This window comes from Homarus americanus, unplaced genomic scaffold (assembly GCF_018991925.1).
Source record: "Homarus americanus isolate GMGI-L3 unplaced genomic scaffold, GMGI_Hamer_2.0 scaffold28, whole genome shotgun sequence".
Lineage (NCBI taxonomy): Eukaryota > Metazoa > Arthropoda > Malacostraca > Decapoda > Nephropidae > Homarus > Homarus americanus.
Window position 1 is genome coordinate 1,284,545 of NW_024742238.1, and position 12,185 is coordinate 1,296,729.

At 37.3% G+C, this 12,185-nt stretch overlaps 1 protein-coding gene across 3 annotated transcripts in view; it reads right to left on the bottom strand.

The window, feature by feature from the left end:
• LOC121876545 (uncharacterized protein T05G5.1-like) overlaps positions 1-10,865 on the bottom strand; it is a 54,391-nt gene extending 43,526 nt beyond the window's left edge. Inside the window, exons 1-2 of one of the 3 annotated variants that reach the window (XM_042381740.1) lie at positions 10,476-10,859; positions 5,185-5,316 (exon numbers count right to left, since the gene is read on the bottom strand). In XM_042381740.1, coding sequence (XP_042237674.1) covers positions 5,185-5,285 — 101 coding nt within the window. In that variant the 5' untranslated portion in view covers positions 5,286-5,316; positions 10,476-10,859. Of the gene's footprint in view, positions 1-5,184; positions 5,317-10,475 lie in introns of all 3 variants that reach the window. The other 2 variants (XM_042381743.1, XM_042381741.1) reach the window with 2 other exon arrangements.
• Between the last annotated feature and the right edge of the window lie 1,320 nt (positions 10,866-12,185).

Sequence of the window (12,185 nt, forward strand, 5' to 3'; positions counted from 1 at the left end):
CCTCCTCTGAAGTTTCCTCTAAGTTGATGTCTGAACCTAGCAGCTGCTCCTTTTCCCCTGTTAGACCTTCCTCTTTGAAATTTCCAAAAGGTTTTAGGACTCCTGGGAACAGTAATATGAATAGTTTGCTCAACAGCTGATCTATATTTAACTTGTTCCTTAAACAAAGCAAGGGAAAGAGGGGAAGAACATAGCAATAAATAAGCACTACCGCTCGAAGCATTTTTAGTGGCTTGCTTCCTTAGTTGGGCAGGCTTTCAGTTTCAGGGCTTTCAACAACTTCTCCATGAATGAATTGTACAGAGAATATGGAATCCCTTGGATAGTCCAGCACAAACTTAGTCAATGACTGACACACCATGATTGCAAACCAAATGTCCGCTGCCAACATCCTAAATTTGAACTCTTCCTGCATCAGTGCTGAAGCAACTGGTTTCAATTTATTTCATAAATTATGTCAGTATATTTTGGAGCCAACAAATACAGTGATCCCTCGGTTAATGAACGCCTCGGTTAACGAATTACCTTCCATAAGAATCTTCAATTCGGTTAACGAACAAAAATTTGGTTAACGAAAATTTTTACGAAGTCATGTCAACATGTTTTCGCTGGCTCACCAGCTGGAATATTAGTCCGCCAATACAGTAATTGGTTCTAGGGCTTAAATTCGTTCCCATTTGAGTAAATATCAAGAAGGTTGTACTATTCAATAATTTTCCAAGTTTTATATTAAAATTTTTAGTCATTTTAACACTTATTTAACATAATTGCAGTACAGGAAACTGGTTTTTGGTGCGCCAATCAGCCACTTGACTCACCCAGCACGGCGTCAGTTTGTATCTCTGGTCAGTGGAGGTAACATCTTGCTTGTGACTCTCTTGAACATAAACTATTTTTACATGTTTATAGTACAATTAATGGTCATTGTGAAATTGATTTTACATATTGACAATATATAGTGCATTGCAGTGTTGATTAAAAGAAAATAATCTTGAATTACACCTAGTGAACTTAAAATTTTATGGGTGAAATGACGGCATGAAGCATGGGGTGATTTCTCTTCCACCGCCACTTCCTTCTCTTCTCCCTTCTCCTCCACCCCCACTTCTAATTCCCATCATCATCATCATCAACCAGGAGCCTTCTACATAAACACCTCAAAGTAAGTGTATTTTACTGCATTTATTTTTGCTTTGTATGCAATTTTCGGTGAGCTGGAACCAATTACCCAAAATCCCATTGAAACAATGGTTTTGGTTAACGAATGACCTTCTGGAACGAATTGTGTTCATTAACCGAGGGACCACTGTACTGGGAAAGTTCATTAAGGAATTATTTTTGTCATTGCATTGGAACTTCAAAAAACTGAACTTGTGAGCATTCCTATCTGAGGGAGTGAATGTTAAGTCTTTCAATATGTTAACCCAGACTTCATCTATTTCAGAGATCATTTTGGGGCAAATTTCAGGCCAAGAGATTGTTGTATCACCTTCTAAAAACAAAGAATGAGGACCCACAATTGCCTTGCCTTCCTGTCTCTTTGTAGTGCTGAGAGATCAGGAAGTTTAGAAACATTTTCACAAAATACCTTGAATAAGGAATCCACAGAATCAGATGTGGTTGAAAATAAAGAAGACTTAGATCTTACCAATGTTACCCAAGGCCTGTTTGGATTATCCTTACACTCTATGTTCTCAATCAGCTGCGTGGGAGTCGACAGTTGCCTGGTTCCACCATTAGTAACCAACAATTTTGCCCCAGGTGGAAGAGGCTGCCAAGATGGGGACAGGATGAAGTCAGTCTCAACAGGTTCTCCCTGCTCGTGACTGAAGACTATGATGAGTGACAACTTCCTCATCCTGATCCTGGAATCCACTAAAATCGAGCTGATTAGGTAGAGGTTCTTGCAACACTCCTACTCCTTCATCATCGTGGATGTCCAATAACCATTAAGTACAGTACTGCAGGGTCCCTCAGGACTCATTTAGCTTAAAACTTGGGTTGAAACACGACGAACCTCTTCAAGGGAAGATGTTGTTCAATAATACGGGCGTAAGTCTCTTACCTGTCACCCATAAGTCTAAACTTTCTGCCAACGTGGGATAGTTCCAGTGTTTTGCATTTACAAATTGACTCTTTAAGGCCTTATTCCAATATTCAGTTAGGTTTTGGCAACTACTAAATACTGTATTGGTGAATTTCCCAATTAGTACCCAATTCTCTTTCAAGCTTAAAATTTATTTACTGGTTTTTAGTTTTGATTCCTTCAATTCCAATCATCTGCGTTCCTGAGTTACTGCCCCACTCCTTAAAATCATGAGCCTTAGAAGGAAGTGGGGGTTTTTAGATTTGAGTGGGAAAAAGCAAGCCGATTTGCAATAGAAATGGATGTTAAATCAAATATTCCTAAAAATGTAGGAAAAAGGAATTTACAAGTTTCAAAACTAACTAACTTGGTGACTTGGGTGATGATCTGATACCTAAATTAAGGTATTTAAATGTTTGAATTTTAGGATTTTAAGTTTCAACAGATATGAGGTTTAGGTTAGGTTAGGATTAGTATTTTCTGAATGGTATTTGATGTGTTTTGAAGATAAGACCTTCTCTAATAATTGGATGATTGAAATATAATAAATACCATTTTTAAACCCACTTTCAATGAACTATGATCTAATAATTCTTTTTCTCCTTTCTCTATACTATATACAAGATGGTCCTCGGTTAATGAACACAATCAGATTAATAGGTTGATAAACTAACAAACCATTTCAATAGGATTTGATAATCGATTCCAAAACTCAGAAAATTTTAAAGTAAACAAAATGCAAGATAAAAATATACTTACACTAAATTTGTATGTAGTAAACCACCAGTTGATGATGATGGGAATTACAAATTAGGTGAAGAGAGCGGAAATGGAAGAGAAATCACAGAGTTTCATAGATCATTTCACCCACAAAATTTAAGTTCACTACAGTGTAATTCTGATTATTTTCTTTAAATCAACACTACACTGCACTATATATTGTCAATATGTTAATAAAGTTCAGATAAATAACATTGTACTGTAAAACGTAAAAAACACTGTGTTCAAAAGACCCACAAACAAATGTTTCCACCACTGACAGAAATTCAACTGAGGCCTTGTTGGGTGAAATTGAAATAGCTGTTAAAGCACACCAAAAACTAGTTCACATTATGTTAAATAAATTGCTAAAACCAATCATTTAATATATAACTTGGAAAATTATTGAATAATACAACCTTCTTGATATTTACTCAGACACCCAGAAGATTTTATATATAGGCTAATCCTTCAAGCCAAGCAGCATTAGAAACATTTAAATACAATTCGTTAACCTTGAATGAATATTCTACCGGAAGGTAATCGTCAACCAAATTTTTTTTAACCAATTTAGTAGGACCACTGTAATCTAGTCCAAAATCGGATTCAGATTGGACCAGTTTTCAGATTCTTACTGGATTCTCAGGCAGTACTTTTAAATTAAAATTTAAGGAGAAATAAAAAAGAGATGAACAATTATTTTATTCATTACAAAAAGCGCCATTCATCAAAACGACAAGTTTTAAAGAAAAAAAAAGTCACACTCAGACAAAAATGTAAACAAACTGTCTATCCATGACAGTCTTGAAATTCCTAACCATCCGTCACACTCACTCTGATTCAATATTCATCTTAAAGAACTTTGTATAATAGCATCATTACAAAAATCTTCAGTTGTTTTAACAAAACCATTCAAGTACAAACTTTATCAAGATTTTCTAATTTGGGCCAATGTAAACTTTTTTCCTTTCACAATTTTAATGTAAAGAACAAGCTTAATTTGTTCAAAAATTTTATTCTTTTGCCTTTTTTATATCATAAATTGTAGACTTTTAATAGTATGTTTCATTGAGAACAACATTTCATCCATTACATTCTAGTTTCTTAATTATTTCAAGAACTTTCACTCAACTTCAATATCAATTCTTCCTTTCTCTTACACCACGAAGTTTATCTCTTTAAGGCCATTATTATGAGGGCTTATAATATCTGTACGGAAAAATTAGACTCAAAAATTACATTGTCACAATTCTGATTGCTTGTTTTAAAGTGGCAATTGCAGTCGAATTGTTGTCGCCAGCAGCCAGGCATTCCATACATACACACAAAGACCCATAGTGCCCCCAAATACACATTTCAAAGTTCAGCTAAATTACAAAACCATTAAGGAGCCACCTTTTACAATTACTTTACCATGATTAGAATTATGTAAATTAATTTTTTAAAAGCAACTCCATTTCTCAATCACATAACCCACAAGCCGATAAATTTAAAAGTTTGAGTTTTTGAAAAGTCAGTTCTCGGGTGGTCCGGTTCCCTGGCATCAGGATTTTTTGGACTTTTACTGTAGCGTTATAAAGTGTTGACAACGTTATATATTAATCCCAAAAATACTTAATATGGTAAATGTTTGCGATATGATTTCACCAACAATTTTTTCCTGCATGGATTTTGAAGCTTTCTTTTTTAAGACAGGATTTTTTCTGGGGAAAACAACAAAAACTAATGTTTTCAATCGTGGTCAAACATTTCAGCTTTTCTGGAAATCAACATCCTCCAGTAAATAAAATAAAGAATTTATGCAGAAAAATGTTTTGTACTATTTCAGATATTAGTTATCTTAACTAACCTAATGTATTTATTCTTTCCTCTATGAGTTGTTTTATAATGTATAAATTATAAAAAAGAAACACTTCCCCAAAAGAGAACACTGTCACTAGCAATTCCCAACAAAAATTATGGTGGAAAAGCAGTGTATTCTTACTGGAATCGTTGGCAGCATTGGTCTACACGTTAACCCTTATTATAATGATAAGAACATCTGTGGAAAAAATTAAGAAAATGTACAGTATGTATCAGGTGCCTTCAAGATAGCTCAGGCTCTCAACTGACTCAGCCATTTTAATATTGTTATTATTTTCAACTCTGTATCTGTGTTCTTCTGGCTAAATAAACTGGGTGAATTTATAGTAAAGCACAGGTCTTTATCTTGCTGTTATTAATATGTATTTTGTAATGTTTAGACATTTCTAAAACATTTTTCTTCTGTGATATTTCTGCCGGAAATTAAGGAAAACCGAGATATTAATTTTCCAATATTATTATATTTGGTCATTCACAAGTCTTGCCATTTGATGTTTACGTCTCGCAGAGAAGCACCGACTCCCTCAGCCAGTGCTCCACAACCTCCGAGTTCGCTTCTTAAGCGTCTACAGCGCATGTGCAGGGGTGGTGTGGGAGTTCCTTATTGGCTATAAAGAGAAGAGACTTATTATTGGGCAAGAATTTTTTGTATAAGCCAATTAACAATGTGTGGATGTGTTGGGAGCGCAGATTTGAATTTTCAGTACCAGATATGGCCGAACGAATACAGTCCAACTCGGCCCACATCCAACTAGGACCATCTTGGATAACAACTTGGATTAAAAAGTAAAAGTTTACACATTTATTTTTGCATGAATGATAAAAGTACAATGATAAAAAACAGCATAAAAGTACAAACATTACTGATAAACAGTCTAAATAATGTGTTACTTAATGCACAAAGACAGAACATATCATACGGAAAACTCAGATCAAACAACAATGACCCTAAATGGATAAATAATTATTTAAAGAATATTATTGGACAAAGGAAGGCTATAGGTTGGAGAATAAATCGTGGTGAAGTTTACCTCCGAGATTATTATAAGGGATAAGAAAAGCAAAGAGGAATAATGAACTGAAGGTAGCAAGGGAGGGAGGTGATGTCAAACCCCAAGGGATTCTTTCAAATGTAACAAACTAAAACTCAGACAAGATTGGACCAATACAGTCAGATACCTGCGAGCTAACTGATAATGACGGAGAAATGAGCAATAATCTGACCAGATATTTTTCAACAGTTTTCACTACCTAAAATTTAAATATGATACCCGAGGCACCAGTTATATACTGTACAGAGATAATGAAGAAAATGGGTTAAGCGAGATAGTAGTGACTAGTAATGATGTTATTAAGCAAACAGACAAGCTAAAGCCTAATAAGTCACCAGGTCCCGATGAGATATTTGCTTAACATGTCATTAAAAACAGGTGTAGTACTGTCCAATCAGTTTAACATCAATTGTAGGCAAATTACTGGAAGCAATAATTTCAAACTACTGTATTCGAAATCACTTGGAGAAGTACAAGTTACAAATGTAAATCATGGTTCATTGATCAAGTTCTACTAACATAAACTCATAAAATTAGTCCTTCATACTGATTGAACCCTCAGTATTCACTCATTCATACTCTTCGTATTTCAGTGAACCAAAAGAGACATAAAACAAATCTCAAACTCATTCCTGAACCTCTAGTCAACTACTTGTTTGAAGTGTGCAAGGTGGGCCGAGTTAGCTAATTGGGTGGGCAGAGTTGGCTAACTGGGCTGGCCGAGTTGGAAATTGGCCGAGACGGAGGTACACTCACGCTCCATAGTTTCAATGCACCCTCTACCCCTACTCCTGGCTCAAGGGAAGTCGTAGTCAGGGCTGCAAACCGAAAGGTCCCTCTTGTATAGTGAGGTTAAGTATAGTGGTTAGGGTGTGACAGTTGCCCCAACTTTGTCCTACAATGCTGTTCCAAATTTTGGTGTTGCATAGACATAAAAAATACCCACGTGCAATTTTTTGAAGATTCATGCATATTTGAGTGAGCACCAACAATTTGAAAAATAGAGATTTTGCTTATACGGCATACGCGCCTATATATGAGATTACACAACCATCATAAGGGATATTAACACAAATCATTTGCCTGTCTTAATTAAAAGCTGTTATCACTAGCACAAAAAAGTTATCATTCTTATTCTATCATGGTACACTAAGGGGCTTTATCATATATTCACAAGGTATTATTTCTCTAGAGCAAGAAACCATGATTTCTGTTCAGAAACAGATGATCGTTTGCGCTGATTAGGAACGCGGAGTCTGTCATTTTCAACTACTTGAAGGACTTCTTGAAAGCGCTCCTCATCCCTGGCAACATTAAGAAAGTCATGGCAAAGTTTTACACCACGCTCTGCAGCCTCATTGACGACCTGAAGCTTGTCCACAACCCGTTTCATGTTCAGGTAGTAGTCATGATCCGCCCATTCACTGGCTGGACTGTGGAGAAACTGATAGGGTATGCCTAAAATGGTGAAGAACCGGCTTGAGTCAGGCCCAATTAGGTCCACCAGGGCAGTGCCACTTTCTGGGACAGGGGGAAGATATGGCTTTCCATAGCCCCCATGATTGAGCGCCACTCTTTTAGTAACTTCAGTGCCTTCATGGCAAAGAAGGGCCTTCCTCATCTCCTCTTTTGTCCTTTCTTGTACTTGGTATGAGAACAAAGCCAGTGGGGCCAACTCCTCAGTTAGGTACCAAATGTGTCTACCGAGTGCCACACGTGCTTTGTCAACTATTGTGGCGTCATATGGGGCAAATTCAGCCAAGGTTTCGACCAAATTCAAGTCGTTCAGTGGCGCACTTGCTGGAACGGGGCAAACAATCCACCATGGGACATAAACAGCGACTGTGAACACAGCAAACCGTTCTAACTTGCTGATTTGACTTTTAGTCACAACCTCGGCTTTGGGAAATTGCTCTTTGATCTGGCCTGACAAAAGAACAATCTTGAGGGTATAGAGCAGTTTAGCCATCCACCTTGCTTTGTGAAGTGCGCCGGGGTAGACCATCGTGAAGTTCACTGGCTCGGATCCTTTAGTTACAAGCAGCAGACAAAGCTCTACCAGCTCCTTGTAGTCACCACGTGTAAATGGTTGGGCTCGAGATTCACGGAAGAAGTCCACCATCTCCTGCTGGCACTCCTCAAACACTCCAGGCATTGCGGGGTAATAGTATTTATTTTTTTCATTGTACGCCAGTTGAGAGAAATGGGTCTTGAACCTAGAAATGCAATTATTGGGATTATTGTATTTCGTACTAATCTATAATATTGTTTTAGGGGTATTAAGATTGATATGATCGGTCATTTGCTTAGTGTTAGTATATCTTATAAGTCTAATAAAAGAAATTCCGCTAAATTTGTTCATTAGATAATATTCCTTGTTATTTTGTAAAGCCAACAGTGCTAGCTCAAACATGCACCGATCTCCAAGAAAATTTACAGGGGTGTTTCCTAGATAAATGCACAACACTAAAACTTTGAACAGCATTGTAGGACCATTTTTTTTATTTTTGGAAGGCAACGGTCACACCCTTATAGTGGTGGTAAATAAAGTGTCGTCAAGTCACTAAAAAAAACCTGTATCGTGCATAAATTCTCTCAAATATTACATCATGAACTGCTATTCGTAAAATCCAGCGAAGCTTTGAGCTACCACATTACACCATTGAACGGTGGGTGGGGGGCGTTCAGTATGAAGCCAAGGCTACGACTTCCATCGAGTCAGGAGTAGGGGTAGAGGAAGCAACGAAACTATGGCGTGTGAGTATATACCTGGCTGGACAGGTTGAAGAGCTGTGCCGACATTGTGATAGATTACTTTATGTCAATTGCCCAGTTCCCCGCCTGTACCCTCCTCAAAGTGACGGGCCACCACGAGCAGTAGTAGGTAGGTAGTAGGCAGCTACCAAACAGGGAGGTACGTTCCGCCTGGGAAGATATTGGAAGCATAATGAATTGTCTAATGGTAGACCCTGCTGCCATATGCCAACACAAAAATTGTGTCCAAGTCCCAGGTTGCTGATCTGACTTTCTGCCTCATTTACACACAGTTGCAGGGTTTCAATTGTTTCTCTTACTTTGACAACACAACATACATATATTGCTTCTCACTACTGTAGTGATTTTTTTTCTTTATGGTTCTTTATTATTATTATTATTATTATTACAGTGTTGTTATTATTATTATCATTGTTATCATTATTATTTAATTTTTTATTTTTTATTATAAATTTTATTTACTAAGAATTTTAATTTTTATTATTATTATTATTATATTACATTTTCGTCCCCCTGGCCCTGCTGTAGGTCAATGATCTGTGCCCGGGTGGGCTAATCCCAGTGTAAAAAATAAATAAAATAAATAAAAATAAAATAAATAAAATAAATAAATAAATAAAAAAGCGACGACTCCGCTGCCCGGGCTCAGCAAGCACCGATACATCTCACGTCCAGAAAATGCCTCAAATTTCAACATATCATAGTAAGTTTGGTAGACATAGCGCCCCCGAAAGTTATAAACTACTGAAACATTTAGATCTCGCTATTCTGAGCATTTTGAACCCCATATGTACACAGCGGAAATTGATAATAGCGACACAATTGAATTTAATTGATATTAATTATTATGTTTTCAATCTTCTTCTGTGAGATGTTAACAGAGCATCACGCATGCGCAATGTTGACTGACGCCATCCAGTCGTGACCAATGAGGTATCGATAACATCAAGCAAATTTTTTTTGACCAATCACATTTGATTTTTTCAAAGGAAGCATCGTGGGAACGATATTAATTTCATTGACCAGTCTCACAATGGCCGTGGTGGAGGTTGGTTGTCATTTGTGCTCCTACGATTATTTTAAGTTTATTGCCGAGTTTAATGACAAAGATGATTATTCTATCCAATTCTTACGTATCCCTGGTCCTACCACTTCTAACTAAGGTATTGTACTCTCGGACATGGCGCTCCCCAAAGTTTTTAACTACTGAAACATTTAGGTTAGTTTAAGCTAGGCCTACCGGGGGTCTGGGGGCGGTGCCCCCGGCTAGGGATCAGGTTAGGCCTTCCGGGGGTCCGGGGGTGGAACCCCCGTCTTGGAGTTAGGTTAGGTTTTGTTAGGTTATATGACTCGTTTTTGTTTTCTCCCCCACCCAAAAACTCCGATTTCCCAGGCTCTCCCCCATTACTGTTGGAGGGGTGGGGGAGCAAAAACTAGTAATTTCCGCCAAAAATGAAGGTCCGATTCTTTTGAAACACACCAAAATACACTGGGAAAACATATTGGTCAACCCCTAGGGGGTTGAGAATGTTAGGTAAGGTTAGGTAGATTTGTTTGGTTAGGTTGGTTAGGTCTGTTCTTCATACCCACAAATGTTAGGTAACGTTTATTTTAAAAATATCAATTTTTTATCAATTTTTTAACATATTTGCACAAACCAAAACAGAGTCCACTATAAAATAATCGTTTTCAATCAATTTCGGCCGCGGGTTAGGAATATGTATTAGGAATATGTTTTTTCCAATGGCTTTAGAACGATTTTTGCCTTGTTCTCCATTTTTAATCACCTGTTTCTACGACTTACCCAACAAAAAAAATCAAATTTTCCAACATCTTCCATAAACTGGTTCAATATCAATATCCTTCTGGTGTAGTGCTGTTTTCAGACATTACCATTCATTCCTTGGTTCATTCACATCGTTTATCTTGATATAACTTACCTTAATGATAGTAGAAAGAAAGAAAAAAATTAATATGCATTTGAATTAAACATGGCTTCTAAGGAAATTATGTGGAGTCAAGTGAGTAGTAGTAGACGCACTCTGTACACGGTGAGTCTGAGCTGTTGAATGATTGTTTACACTGTTAGCTGGACACTAGTACAGGAGATGGCAGCACTGACTGGAGCAAGCTATGGTTATTACTCAGCGGGTGGGAAATCTTCTCGGGCTGTCTCCCACATAATGATAAGATTTATAATTAGTATCACATTATATGGAGGAACCTTAATTCATGAAAGGGTCCTCATTTTATTATCAATATGGAGCCCTCGTTTCAAGGGTCCGGCTCTGAGGTCCGAACTTCGATCACCCAGTTGACCAAACTCTATAACCAAGGATTCTGAACAAGGACTATATAGGAAAGATGTTGAACTCTTCTTAAAACCTATTATTTCCTTCGTGGCCTCCGATTGACGCATCATCTATGAAGGCTGTGACATCATAAAGAATGTTTTGGCATTACATGGGTAATAATTAAAAACAAGGGTTCCTTCAAAAACACGTTTGTTTTTATTCATACTCGTGTACAGTATTCAACCATTCTTCATCTTATATTTAAATATTTAAATTACATTTTTAATTTGTATTTTATTTGATAATCTTCAGGAGTGAGGTGCTTCCTCGTCTGGTCTACAGTATGCTATTGCTAGGCAAGACCTTAAAGTCAGCCATGCGAGGATACAGGGAAGAATTCAAGTGGTGTAAAATTAAATTAAGGGGAGGAAACTTTAGTCCAAGAGCCCAGGCACTTTTAATCATGTGTCTGAGGCCAAAAGGTTTGAGGGTCGTTTCTGAATCAGAATTTTATGCTGAATCTGAAAATCCATTTCTTAATTGCCGCAGCTGCTGCGTTTTTGGAGAAAAACAGTGTTTTTTGTTGTTTTTATACCCTATTTTGGGGAAAAGTATAAAACAATGTTTTTACTTCGTGGAGTTATTAAATATCCATTTATACTAGCTTAAATGGAAAAGGAACAAAGGTTCATCGCAGCATTCGCCAAATTGGGAGATTCAGCTCACATATCATCAGATCTGTTAACAGACATGGAGGCCTTTGTTTGTAGCATGTATGGGAAGCCCAACCTAACATCAGTGAATACAGCCAGACATATGCTATTTGATCAGCATTTTGCACCAAAACAAAAATCTCAGCCTTTGCATAAAATCAAAGGAACCGACCCTAGTAATTTGCCTCCATGCAAATCTGTGCTCTTGGAGAAATTGAAGCGTGCAAATCTGGTAGCATCAATGTGGAAAAACGCAATTACCCCAGAATCGTACAAGTGGGCTCCAGAAGAAAATGGATGGCTGCTAGAGAACGGTCGCTATGTTATTAACTGGTTTGAAGGGCAACAGGTCCCAGAAGATGTATGCCTCCACATTGATGATAACGTGGGTACAGATATGGCTAATGAGGAGGAAGATGAAACGGAGTACTGTTCCTCCTCTGATGAGTCAGACAGTGACTCTGACTAATTTGTGACACTACAAATTTTATTGGAATATGTTTTGGAGACATAACAGAACAGTTTGTCTAAGTTTTCCTACATTATAACAATTAGGCCATGAGAGTCTAAGGAACATGCCTTGTTGGCGCTTTATTTAGTACACCAAATTCATAAGTTACAATTATGGTATACTGCATAAAAC